Raw genomic sequence first — 13486 nt, 5'->3', positions numbered from 1 at the left:
TTTTTTACCCTGCCCTTCCCACTATACCCTTCTCCATATTTTAACCCAAACCTTTTCCTCCTGCGCCAGAGCCCTTGATGCTTAGAAACGAACAAACGCATCGCAAAGCACACACATTCACACTTGAATAAGTAGAAAGAACTCCGCCCGATCCCTCCGACTCAACTCGCTCCGGCCACCGCGAAATGGCAGCAATCTCCGAGCGGATCGAGCTCGCCAAGCTCTGCAGCTCGCGCGACTGGTCCAAGGCCATCCGAGTCCTCGACTCGCTCCTCAGCCACTCCCCTTCAATCCAGGACATCTGGTTCGCTCTCTCTCTCTCTCGCTCACTGCGTTTCAATTCAATTCAAAACTCGCCGAACACTGATCTCCGATTCGATTCAACTGATCGATCTGAGTGTGGCTTTGCAGCAACAGAGCCTTCTGCTACAGCCAATTGGAGCTGCACAAGCATGTGGTGAAGGATTGCGATAGGGCGCTTCAGCTCGACCCCGCGCTTCTTCAATCTTACATCCTCAAAGGTCTGTCTACGATCAATTTCTGCTTAATTTGACCTACTATTCTTCTGCAAATTTCTTTTAAGCTTCACGAGATTATCATAATGAGGGTAATTAGCTCATAATAAGCTCTGATTATACAAATTTAAACTCGTCGGTTCTGCAGATTTTTGTTTTCATTTTATGATGCTGGCATTACGTCATACTATTCCGCAGAGGCACACTGTCCAGCTCTGTAGCCTGAATTTAAATTAAGCTGTGTGGCATTTGGAATTAAGTGACTAGTTAGCTCATCGGAATCGCAATTTGATCTTCTTTTTTATTAGCTGTTTATTCCTGATTGCGTATTAAGCGTGAGAGAGGATGAAGTTTTGATTGAAGTATGTGCTAAACTGATAATACAGTAACATGAGGAAATGCCACTGAAACTGCTGTCGTAATTTACCAAAGTTAAATTTGTCAGTATTACAAGTTAACACATTCTAAAAAAAAAGAACGAAAAAGGATTACAAGTTTACAATGCTTTATTGGATATATAAACTCTCGGTGTACAGTTATTGAGGAATGTTATTTTTTTTTAGTTCGAGTGGATAATCTTAGCAACATATATGTAAAGAAATTTGTAGTTGAATCACTATAATCGTCCTGGGTGATATACTCTTGCCATCTTTGTAACTCAGGCCGTGCATTTTCTGCTCTTGGAAGGAAAGAGGATGCTATTTTGGTTTGGGAGCAAGGGTATGAGCATGCATTGCGTCAGTCTGCAGATCTGAAGCAATTGCTAGAGCTGAAAGAGCTCCTATCAAGTGTAGAACAGGAGAAAACTGGACACGAAAACCAAGCAACAGAGGCGGTGTCGGCTACACTTTCATCTGAATCGAGACCAAATGTGAATGGGATATCAAGTGCAACTTGTATGGATCAAAGTAATTTGAGTGATCAATCACAATTACACACTGAATCAACCATTTCCACTGAGGTTCTTAGTAACTCTATTGATAACATGTGTAATGGAGAAATTGGTACAGCCAAGGGAAAGAAGAAGTTTGATAGCCAAACGAATGGAAACCATGATAGCTTCGGTGGATTACCTATCACATTAGGGGTTGAATGCAAGCCCAATGAGAACAAATGCAATGGTATAGGTGGTAAAGCCAGAGGGAAGAAGAAGCTTGATAGCCAAATGAATGAAAATCGTGATATTGACGGAAAATCGAGTAATGACTCTGAAGCATGTAATGACCTGAGTGATAGATGCAACAAGTTGCCCATGATTTGTGGTAAATCAAGTGATTTAGCTGAAACTCCCCTCACACCGCCCAAGTTAAGTAGTAAATCTGAATTACGTGACGAGCCCAAGAGAAATAAAAAGTTCTGTTTTACCCGAGTTTCAAAGTCCAAGTCAATAAGTGTGGATTTTCGACTGTCAAGGGGTATAGCGGAGGTAAGCAGCAAAACCTTTATTTGGTATTGTTTTTTGGTTAGCACACAGTTAGTCCATTATCAATTGGCAGAATTATGAGACTAATATTCTGTTGAATATTCTATGTACCTTTTTTTACAGGTTAATGAAGGGAAATATACTCATGCCATTTCTATATTTGACCAGGTAAACTTTCACGCAGTCCTGCTGAAATTGTCTGCTCTGTGAATCTTGCCTTCCCATCTGTAGTTTTGATCAGTTCCGTTCCTTTCCCTTTATCTTTACTGGTGTGTCGATGGGAAGAGGTCAGAGATTGTTTTAGTTAGTTTATTATTTTTGGGTCCATTAGCAATCTATTGAGCATCATATGACCATATGCACAGATATTAAAAGAGGATCCTAACTATCCAGAGGCACTAATAGGAAGAGGAACAGCATATGCTTTCCAACGAGAACTTACAGCTGCAATAGCTGATTTTACGAAGGTATTGACTAGAAAATCTCTCTGACAGAAAAAAAGAAAATAGTTTGGCTCTGTATGCTAGCTGATCTGGTTTATCTTGCAGGCCATGGAGACAAATCCAGCAGTCACTGAGGCATGGAAACGGAGAGGGCAGGCACGAGCTGCTCTGGGAGAATTTACCGAGGTGCTTATGCTACTCGCAATTGTTGTTCTCTTTGTAATCTTGTGCTGCTTATTTAGATTTGCGTATTTATGTTTTGTATTATCATCAGTGGAGGGATCTGTTTCTATTCCTTTGGAAGAATTTACTTTTGTGTTTAATTAAGGAAAATGGTTGGTACTAGACAAACTGGCAAGATATCTTTTTATTATATTATGTGTAATAATTTTGGGCCTGCCTGTACACCAGTTATCTGACTTAATCGTGGTAATTATGTCTTTCATTTTTTACTCCCTCATAATTCCAGGCAATTGAAGATTTGTCAAAGGCATTAGAGTTTGAACCTAATTCAGCAGATATTCTACATGAAAGGGGTATCTTGTTCAAACTCAGGACCTTTTTTATTATTAAATCTATAGTTATGTTTCATCAGTTTCTTTAAAGATGTTACTACCTTTTTTCTTGTATGATAAAATTCATAGGAGTTTGGATACTTTTTTAGGTTCTTATCTGCATTTTCTTACCGCTTATCTGGGTTAACTCTTATTATGAACATACGTATAAGAATGTGTACAAAAATAGATAGTATAATAGCTGTAGAAGTTTGCAATTCTAGTTGTCGAGACTCTTACCTTTTATAAAATGAAAGCTGACTATGTAAGACATGGATACTACAGGAACACTAATAACATGATAGTTAGTAACTTAGTATAACCAAATTTGTTAGGAGACATAACTTATAAATTCATGTTAATAGACAATCTCAGATAAGTGAAGTGCCTTAATATTATAATTTATTGCAGGTATTGCCAATTTCAAGTTCAAGGAATTCTATGCTGCTGTTGAAGACCTATCTGCCTGCGTGAAACTTGATAAGGATAACACATCTGCATACACATATTTGGTGAGTCTAAAAGATGAATTTTTTAAATTTTGTTTTGTGGTATTTCTCATGTAGCATACCTGGAAATACCATGTATTTTGACTAACCTTCTATTGGATTCCCTAGGGTTTGGCGTTATCTTCTATTGGTGAATATAAAAGAGCTGAGAAGGCGCATTTAAAAGCAATTCAGTTGGATCAGAATTTCCTTGAGGCACGGGTACAGCTAACCCAGGTAACCATTGTTTAACCAGGGGAAATGAATTTCATCATTTCATGAATCACTCTGTGTGTAGATCTATGTGCCCATCCTTATTCCTCAACTCAATGGCATCGGTGCTAATAAGCACTTTCTCATGGAACCAAGTGTTCAGTAATGGCATAGTGCTCATCTAGATATTAAAATATGTCAATAGTTGCATACATGTATATATACTTGGGACATGTATTGCTCTCGTGAGCAGTGTGGGTGGTTGCAGTTATAGCAACAATAGAACGAAAAAGATTTTCCCTTTTGGTGCATTTAAGCTGTTATAACAAATATTGTTCTTGTGGCATCTCGATTGTTGCAGTTCTATCAAGATATGGCAAACCCAACCAAGGCTTTCGATTGTCTTAACCAAGCTCTACAAATTGATGGGAGGTAGCATATTATCTGAACCAATCACCCTCGATTTTAGTGTTCAGTATTACCTTTAGGTTGCGATTTATTGATAATGCTGTTACTAATATTACGATATTTACCTATTTTAAATGTGAAAGGTTTGCCAAAGCATATCATTTGCGAGGTCTACTGCTGCAAGGGATGGGAGAACACAGGTATGTGGTTCAAAATCCTTTTATCTTTAAATTTCATTGTTGTATGACGTAACCATAAAGCAGTATGTGCACAAAAAATGTTTGTACGATATTGTAGGGCATAAGTTGCACACACACACACATACATACATATCTTCTTACTGCTAAGTTGCATATACGATAACAGCTGTTTTCTTAATTGCTGGATTTTATATTGCAGCAAAGCTATAAAAGAGCTGTCAACTGGGTTGAATATTGAGAGTGCAAATATCGAGTGTCTGTATTTGCGGGCGTCCTGCTACCATGCAATAGGAGAATATAAACCAGCGGTATTATAATGTTTCTTTGGTTCAATTAAAATATCAAATTGTATGTAATTCATTTCACATTGATCTATTGGTCGCAGGTAAAGGACTATGACGCCGTGCTAGATTTGGAACTAGACTCGATGGAGAAATTTGTGCTGCAATGCCTGGCTTTTTACCAGGTTTATTTTGGTTTGAATTAGTATCCCTTATATTATGTCAATGTCTTGCACTTTTAAGCACAGTTTTAATTGCTAATAGTCACAAGGGACTCAAAAGTAATAAAGTATTAAGTGCAGTACTGCTGTTTTAAATATCCATTTTTCTCATATAGCATGTACATTCTGCAACCTTGGAAACTCTAAACTTTGGATCTCATTTACTTACACATTAGAATAAACATTTTTTGCTTTCACGAGTAAATCTGATGCTTGATTAAGCATTAAGGTTGAAGTTAAGCTAGTCACTTTTTATCCTGGACTGTTTAATAGGACTCTAAATTTGTGATTCTGTTTTGCTTTCAGAAAGAGATTGCTCTGTACACTGCATCAAAACTCAACAGTGAATTTGTCTGCTTTGATATTGATGGAGATATTGATTCTCTTTTCAAGGTGATAACTTGTGGGGATTACTTTTCAATTAATTCGAGTTGATTGTGATTTTTTTATTTTGGCCAAATCATTTGGGTGTGGTACATGCTTGTCAGGTCAGAAAACTTCCATTATTTAGCAAAATACTACTGAAAGATAAAGCCTGCTGCTGTCATTTTTTAAGTAATAATGCAAGATATAAGAGATATGAATGTCATTAGTTAAAGTATAAACTGGTAACTCTGGAAGCCACTCCCAACAATTATCTGTGTACTGATGAGTGATGAGGTTGAAATGTGAAAAAATTAACAATTACCTTGCTAATACAATTCTTCCAATCGGAAAAAAAAATTGAAGAAGCTACAACATGAACTGAAAAGATCTTTTTTTTCCGTATTAGTGAGTCTGGCCAAAATATTACTGTAGTTAATTCACAAGTAATACTTTCAATTTCATGTGGGATCCGCTCAAGGAATCTGCGCACGATTACAGAGACCAATATGTTGAAAAAGCAGTTTATGTTGGTTATGTATCCAATCATGCTATTACAACAGATGCCACCACATTCTCTTTGAAATCAATAAACTAGGCTCATCACCAAAATGTTTCCATATTTTTTAGCTCTCTATTTTATGTATATTTTCTTTCATCATTATTTTCAGGAGTACTGGTGCAAAAGATTGCACCCCAAGAATGTTTGCGAAAAGGTTTATCGTCAACCCCCTTTGCGTGAATCTTTAAAGAAGAACAAGCTTAAAAAGCTAGAGTTTTCAATGACAAGGCAGAGTACCGCTCTTCTGCAAGCTGCTGATTGCATTGGGAAGAAAATCCAATATGATTGCCCTGGTTTCTTACCAAATAGACGACAGGTGATTTTATCATCAAGTATAGTATGAAAGTAATTTCAGCTGTATACTTCTTAATTGCATTTCTTTGCTATTTTGAGTAGTTTCCAATATGTAGTATGAATGATTATTTTCTGTAATTAAATCCATTGGCTTGAGGAGACATTAAACTACAGTTAGTTTGTTATTAAAATTTAAGAACTTAGGCATTTATACAGTATATGACTGCAGCTGCAAATGTTGCAGTGAATTTGAACCACTGGATTTTTCACCTCTCGTGTATAAATTTAAATAGAATGTATGATCCATTAATTACACTTATTCAGTAGTATTTTTTGAATTTTTAAACCACAAGTGCATCAAGCAACATATTCTTTCTTGCTGTTTATATTGTGGAGCTTGTCCACATTATCGGGACACCATAGTCCCTAGTGTTGATTTGATGATGAGATACATACAAATCAGTTTTAGTGCCAGAGTGGGTCTCTCTAATTGTTCTCTTCACAACCATCGTGTAGTTAGTATTTTTTTAGACATTTTAGGTGGTTGATTTAGCATTATTTTTTCGTCTGAAGCATTCAACTTAACATATACATAACTTTTTTTTAGGTGAAACATTTAAATAACTCGATGCATGTCTGTGGTCTTTAATTTTCCTTGCTTTGTTAAAGGGCTTCGGAATATTCAATCAATAATTCTCTTAATTTATCTGCATTATGTCTCCCAGTATCGTATGGCAGGATTGGCTGCTATTGAAGTTGCACAGAAGGTTTCCAAAGCGTGGCGTTCCTTTCAAGCAGAATGGAAATACTCGAATAAAAGCACGTCCAAGAATGGCAAGAGACCGAGGAGAAGGGAAAGATTCAATTTGCAAAGCCATAATAGAGGTGGTACTGGGTGTAGCACTAGCAGCTCCTCAGACGCAACTTCTTATAGCATTACACAGTCAAAATCAACTGGTCGGTTTATGATGTCATGGCATGATGTTTATTCGGTGGCTGTCAAATGGCGGCAGATTTCTGAACCTTGTGACCCAGTTGTGTGGATTAACAAGTTAAGGTACATTGTTGGCTTGTTCATTTCAAATCATCTCCATGCTCAATACCCATAGAACATTATGTTGGACTACATTTGATTCACTTTTTTAATGATTAAATGATATAGTCTTATTGTCTTCTAATGTGAATGGGGGCATTTCTTTAATTCAGCGAAGAATTTAATGCTGGATTTGGGTCTCATACACCAATTATCCTTGGACAAGCAAAGGTTGTACGCTATTATCTAAATTTTGAAAGGTAAAGGGTTGTCACTATTCTATTTGGTATTAAAATGTTTCAGATCTCTCTCTCTCTCTCTCTCTCTCTCATATCACTTGAGTTATGTGGCAGGACATTTGATGTCGCAAAGACTATCATGAAGGAAAGATTATATGTGCATAACAAGGCAGATGGCCTGATTGATCTATCCAGGGACGGGAAATTGCAAGATGTGAGTTATTCCAATCCATCAGTTATACTGTTTGAACATGTTATATTTTACTCTAATTGTGTAATCAATTCTAATTTAAAAGAAAAAAGAGCCATGGACATATTCATTTAGTTAAAAACAGGAGGCAGAATTCTTTTCTTTAATTTATCTTGTTATTTGGTGGGAAAGTTACAGTCTGCAGTAATGAACAGAATCCAAATTTTCCAAGAATCACCTTTTGAAAGAGTCATTAAGAGTTTTTACTCACTAGCATTCTTTTGAAATCTTTTACCTGGAAAGCTACTCTGAGGCATTAATAAAGTAATTTTTTTTTCAAATTGACGGTTGGGTGTTTTAAGCATTGATTTTTCAGTTTGCGAAGTTGTGGGTGTGGATTGGATGGCTTGAGTTGGAATTTACTGATATTTGGTTATTGAAATGTGCAACATAGTAACTGTCACAGTAACTGATTGTTACATTCTCGAGAAACCTATTCCCTGTTTTGGTTTAAAATTGTAGCTTTCCCATTTTTGAATAATTATGTCTTCAATGTATGGATAGTTGATTACTAGTGCAATTACACGTGTAGATTATGCGTGCAAAAACTTGCGCTGATCTGTACAGAGCTGTTGGTGAGGACTTCTGGTTGGCTACGTGGTGCAATAGCGCTGCCTTTGAGGGGTAAAATTCCATATCTCAGAAGTCTGATGTTCTCCCAGTAGAAAAAATAGCATGTCAAGCCTAATTTATGGTTAACCTTTCTTGTTTCAGGAAGTATCTTGAAGGGACGAGGATTACCCTCGTAAAATTGTATAGCACATTTACTCTTTTACTTGCTACTTTATCTTCCTTTTTGTTCCATTTCTGTTGTTTGTAGTTTATTCTCCATTGTAATTAACTTTCTTTGTTCCCAAATATCTGGATATATAAAATCATTTTTCAGGGCGGAGCATAAATATGATTTTGCGATCAGAACACCTTGTACACCTTCTAGATGGGATGAATTTGATGCAGAAATGGCGATGGCATGGGAAGTATGTTACCTTGCCCATCTACATGATCTAATTAGTTATATTTAATTTTAGCTATACTCTATTCTGCTGGACTCTTGAGTTTTACATTAGTGCCTTCTCCAATCAGAGCATATTCATGTGCATCTTTTGTATTTTGTTTTTCCACAGTTTTTTTGTTACCTCATATATGAGCAGCAAATTGTGAAGAAAGGAATGCTTATATGAGTTATATCATGGAAAATGCCTGGAATACCTTTTACCATCCCCTATTTGTAGAATCTTTTGGTCAGTACAGATATGTAATGCTTACCCAGCAGATCTAAACAAGTGTGAACTCCCTTGTTGATGCATTTCTTCGAGTTATAGCAAATGCTTTCACTTGTATATAAGCAGAAATTGGTATTTGAGAGATCCAAAACATTTAGTCTTCTGGATAACTGAACTTTAGACCAGTGCTAATGAACAGGTTTTGGCTAGTTGACAACAGATTTGTATGGGCTATTGTTCCTGTTTCTTTTGGTGTTTACTGTCATCCTCTTGGATTTTCGTTTTATGCTTTGTTGAATAAACTAATAACATTTTCATCTGCCAATTGTGGACCTGCAGGATATTTGTAATGCCTTTTGCGGGGAAAATTATGGGTCTACCGACTTCAATGTGCTTGAGAAAGTGAGAGATGCAATTTTGAGGATGACATATTACTGGTACAACATGTGATCTCTTTCGCTGTATTTGGCATGCCTTGTCCTATGATGAAATATGGTCATAAGAAAGAGTATATCTCAATGTAATTGTATTTCAGGTACAATTTTATGCCCCTTTCAAGAGGCTCCGCAGCTGTTGGGTTCACAGTTATGCTTGGACTACTTCTTGCTGCTAATATGGAGTTCACAGGAACTATTCCTCCAGGTTTACAGGTGGACTGGGAAGCCATTTTGAACGTTGATCCGAGAATGTTTGTAGAATTGATCAAGAGTTGGTTGTATCCATCTCTCAAGGTAACAACATCCTTGAAAGATTATCCGGACGTGGGATCGACTCTTCAAACAACCGGTTCGGTTGTTGCTGCTTTAAGCACTTATGATTGAGCTTTGAGCAGTCCCGAAGAGGTAAGTCCACTTCATCAGTACGTCACTGTTGCCATTTGAGAAGGCATCATTTCTGTCCTAATAATTTTGTGCTGATTTTGTATACCAACTTTCTTGCAGCGGTCTGTAAGAGACTTTAGTGTAAACAAAATTTTTCTTGGAGTCTTGCTCTACAGAGAAATCGGACAGCTCGAGGCTTGCAAATCTTACACCGGCTTAAATGTATGCTCTATGGTTTGTTTGTTGTACATAATTTGTAATTTTCTTTGTTTTCTGATTAGCATTCAAATGTATTTAACATGCTTCCATTGTTTCGCTTCACAAGGAATAATGTATCATATCCTGACCATGTTGATTTTAACTTTTATGCACATCAACCTGAAGATATAAAATAAACCCCAAAATTTTGAATCAGAATTCATATAGTTTAATTAAATTTGATCCTGCGTTCTCTTTCTTTTTCTGTTTTTGTATGAATCTCATCTTGTCAAAAAATCTTTACTTCATTTCATCTGACGGCTCACAGAAAGATAATAATTTCTTAACCATCTGCGGCGAGCATAGCCGATGACGAGGAGGAACACGCAACCTCTTCCAGTTACATGATGGTAATATGATTTCTTGGCGCTAAAATAAACTGAGGTCAATCGGAAATGGTTAGTGCCATTTTCATGAAGTTGAGCCGAAAGATCATGAAATCTAAGATTTCATCTCTCCCGGCCTCACTAACAACTAAACTATTCTGTAGGGTGACAAATAATGCTCTGATTGGGATTAGTTTTGTCAACCAAATCTAATCAGAGATATGCTTAGCCTGTCGTATCTAACCACCAGACATACTAATCTTTCCACTAATAATGAATCCATACGATTTTTGTCTTCTTCTTACGTAAGAACGCAATTAGAATTAGGTAGAAATCCATATAAACCAAAAGTGATGTGGGTATTAGGATCTAATAATGGTATTAGTAGCTAAAGTGTGCCAAAGTGGTTAATCAAGAAAGCTGGCCGGTCTTTAGAAAGTGGAGGATAAAAAACACAGGTTTGGTACATCAAATTCAAATTTCAAGCAAAGCTTCATTGTTACTCTCAGACAACTGAAATTGAAATCACGTCGATTCGATTGCAACGTACCACTGATTACATATGAGAAGAGGTTACTTATCATTTCTCTCTAATAATATGCATTTACTGTTATGTTAACAATCGACAAGAGAAAATGTGAAATTCACCCTATCCTATCATGTCATTGCATAAACACCCTCTTCTGTTCTTCTCTCCCATTTCACCTTTCTTCTTCTTTTAGTGAACATTTCTTCTGCAATGGTAGGCTTCCCTGTAAGAGAGGAGTCATCTTCAAGTTCGTTATACATCCACGTGGCGTTTATCTGCTTGCTGATCATCCGTGCTGCATAGTATGGGATTCTCCCACCTTTTCCCTGCTGGGACATCAACACTCTCCCATTAACAAACTCCAAGCAATCCATCAAGCTCTCCCTTGCCAACCCTTTCATCTCATAAGCCTGTGATCTCCTCCATAGGCTCTTACCCTGAATTCTCGCCGCACCCGATGACAAACACAGAGCTCTGGTTGTATCACTAATGGCTGCCTCTGGATTCTTCATCAACAAGTAACACTGAGCCCTATTACTATAAACCACAACCCTTTCCCTCCTCATTTTCAAAGGGCACAAATCCAGTGCCTTTGAGTATTCAATCACTGCCTTTTCAATATTCCCTGCCCGAAAACTCATATTCCCTTGCCTTTTCAACTTCCCCACCTCTGAGTTTCTCTCTTTGAGTTCTTGTTTTGACATCAACTTCTCCTTCTTTTTTCTCTCAACCTTCAAATCCCATATCTCCTCCAATGCTCTCTCAGCTTTCTTGTTCCCCAATCTAAAATCCCCATACTTGACTTTATGGTAGTCTTGCAAAAGCATTTGTGTGATTCTGTCTCCTAGTTTTAGCTTTCTCATTTCAACCAAATCAACAAGAAACACTGCTGAACTCTCCACGACTTTGATTCGGGTATCAGGGTCTTTGAGGAGTAGTAAAAGACAATCAATTGCCACTAGTTTCCAATCATCTGAAGACCTTGAGAGATTACATAATCTCTCTATAACTTCTTGTGAATTTGCCACAGTTTGTCTTCCAAACTTGGTTTGACACACTGCTTTCAACAATCCAATTCCACCTGGTGAGTTTGGATTTGCTAAACCACCCCATATCCCACAAACTTCATTCAGAAACTCTTTCTTACAAATCATACCTAAACAACTTTCTTTGGTCACAAAGCAGTTGAGAAGATTTAAAGACCAACACTGAAGCTGACTACCCCATTCCTCAGCTTTTCTGCTCTCAATTTCCAACCCACCAAGCCCTCTTGTTATCAAATCACTATGGTACTTCAATCTTTGCGACTGCTCCAATCCCATAAACTGATCGTACACCCTCTTCAAACATGTAGAGGCTATCTTCATAGCTAATTCGACAATCTTCACTTCATGTTTTAAAGCAATAATGGACTCAACGATGTTGTCATGACCAGCCATGTGACCAAGAGCTCGAACTGCCACTCTTTGCTCAACCCAAGTGATCTTACCTCTCATCAACTCCATTAGTGGCAGAACTACCCCTTGTTTCAAAGCCTTGTCAGCAAACTGAGCCTTGTTCATGGTGTAAGAGCCAATGATATGAGCAGCATAGTAAGGAATGTAGATGTTCTGGTCACTCAGCAGCCATTTTCTGTCGTTGATGCCTTTATTGATGAGCTCTGCCATGCATTTGAAGATTCCGAGGGATGGAAATTCAGGATCATCAGGTTGCCTCATGGCTATGTTCCAAAGAGAGCTTAGTGCAAGTACTTGTTCTTGGTCATTTCTGAGAGGCAAGTCCTTGAAGAACTTAGTGATTTTGGATTTTCTGATGGATGAGTTTGGCTCGTTCATGGTGCAGAAGAAGCAAGAGGGTTTAGCACACAAGGGCTCAGATGGATGTTTGGGACTGTTTTTGGTCCTTTTCTTTTGGAACAGTGATTCCATGGTTGGGTGAAGTTTTGGTGCTAAGCTGTGTTAGGTTTTGGGGGCAATGGGGCATCAGAAAAGAGGGGCTTTACTTATAGTAAATGAAACAATGTTTAGTCTCCTATAACTAACTTTATATAACATAAGTATATATAAATGAAAATTTGATCGAGAGGATAACCAACTGAACCAAGTAGTTCTACTGTGCTGAACCACCTGCACACTAATGAGTAATGATTGACTAGAGGTAGGTACTGTTTGTCATCTTTCCTTAAAACGGGTGCTTGTCACATGTTTCCCCATTCATTCATTAGATTTGCTAAATCAAGGAAGACTAGGTGAAGCAAGTTCACTGCTTTCCTATATTTCTAAGCCAAATGGCTAAATGATCCTTAATATAATTGGTAATTGGCTGCATGGTAAGCACTATCATCATCTTCCCCAAAGTGTTTTAAGTTCTTAACAAACAGGAGTAGTGTCATAATGAGGGTGTGATGTACACATATACTGCAAATCTGCAATACTGAGATAGATCTCATAAGCATTCTAATTTTTTTTTTTAAAAGATAGATCTCGTAAGGTTACTTTTAAGTACTGCAGGCATCATATACTCCTTTCAGTTCTATAACTAGCTTCAAAGTGAAGTAAACAATCTTCTTCATATCAAACCAAAGAATTGAGTATTTAAATTGCTTGGCGTGCCAGCTTTTTAGCTAGGCTGAACTCAAAATAGCAAAATGCGAGTACAACTGCGCTCGTTCCAACAAATTGCGGCTGCCATATGAAAAATCTAGGATGAGCATGATAACCATGATTACACTAGACAGAACATATACTTCCACTTTATGGCTGTGCTGAATTGGCTTGATGATGCATTTCTTCTTTTTCTTCCTATGAAAAAGTAGATTCTGAAAGCCTTTCAGTGTGATTAT

At 37.4% G+C, this 13486-nt stretch overlaps 2 protein-coding genes across 2 annotated transcripts; one reads left to right on the top strand and one right to left on the bottom strand.

Annotated features, from left to right (window-relative positions):
* Positions 1 to 92: 92 nt before the first annotated feature.
* On the top strand, positions 93 to 9895 carry LOC126786926 (suppressor of RPS4-RLD 1). The gene is made up of 24 exons (XM_050512884.1): positions 93 to 304; positions 412 to 521; positions 1178 to 1941; positions 2062 to 2106; positions 2304 to 2405; positions 2487 to 2567; positions 2851 to 2917; positions 3347 to 3447; positions 3553 to 3660; positions 3998 to 4068; positions 4188 to 4244; positions 4444 to 4552; positions 4630 to 4710; positions 5053 to 5139; positions 5781 to 5987; positions 6691 to 7022; positions 7172 to 7258; positions 7352 to 7451; positions 8020 to 8111; positions 8202 to 8240; positions 8374 to 8464; positions 9050 to 9147; positions 9246 to 9552; positions 9652 to 9895. The coding sequence occupies exons 1-23, from the start codon at positions 186 to 188 to the stop codon at positions 9529 to 9531; spliced, it is 3234 nt and encodes a 1077-aa protein (XP_050368841.1). The 5' UTR covers positions 93 to 185; the 3' UTR covers positions 9532 to 9552; positions 9652 to 9895.
* Positions 9896 to 10568: 673 nt separating this feature from the next.
* Positions 10569 to 12640, bottom strand: LOC126791274 (uncharacterized). Its single transcript, XM_050517710.1, has one exon. The coding sequence runs from the start codon at positions 12570 to 12572 to the stop codon at positions 10773 to 10775; it is 1800 nt and encodes a 599-aa protein (XP_050373667.1). The 5' UTR covers positions 12573 to 12640; the 3' UTR covers positions 10569 to 10772.
* Between the last annotated feature and the right edge of the window lie 846 nt (positions 12641 to 13486).

Source organism: Argentina anserina, chromosome 1 (genome assembly GCF_933775445.1).
Source record: "Argentina anserina chromosome 1, drPotAnse1.1, whole genome shotgun sequence".
Classification (NCBI taxonomy): domain Eukaryota; kingdom Viridiplantae; phylum Streptophyta; class Magnoliopsida; order Rosales; family Rosaceae; genus Argentina; species Argentina anserina.
This window is presented reverse-complemented; position numbering and strand designations above follow the sequence as displayed.

What these genes read in the sequence shown, in the direction of transcription:
- LOC126791274 (XM_050517710.1), bottom strand. Translation starts at nt 12,572, where the DNA reads ATGGAATCACTGTTCCAAAAGAAAAGGACCAAAAACAGTCCCAAACAT.
- LOC126786926 (XM_050512884.1), top strand. Translation starts at nt 186, where the DNA reads ATGGCAGCAATCTCCGAGCGGATCGAGCTCGCCAAGCTCTGCAGCTCG. An exon ending in CAAGGGATGGGAGAACACAG is followed by an intron (nt 4,245 to 4,443) that starts GTATGTGGTTCA and finishes TTTATATTGCAG; the next exon opens with CAAAGCTATAAAAGAGCTGT. An exon ending in TCTTACCAAATAGACGACAG is followed by an intron (nt 5,988 to 6,690) that starts GTGATTTTATCA and finishes TATGTCTCCCAG; the next exon opens with TATCGTATGGCAGGATTGGC.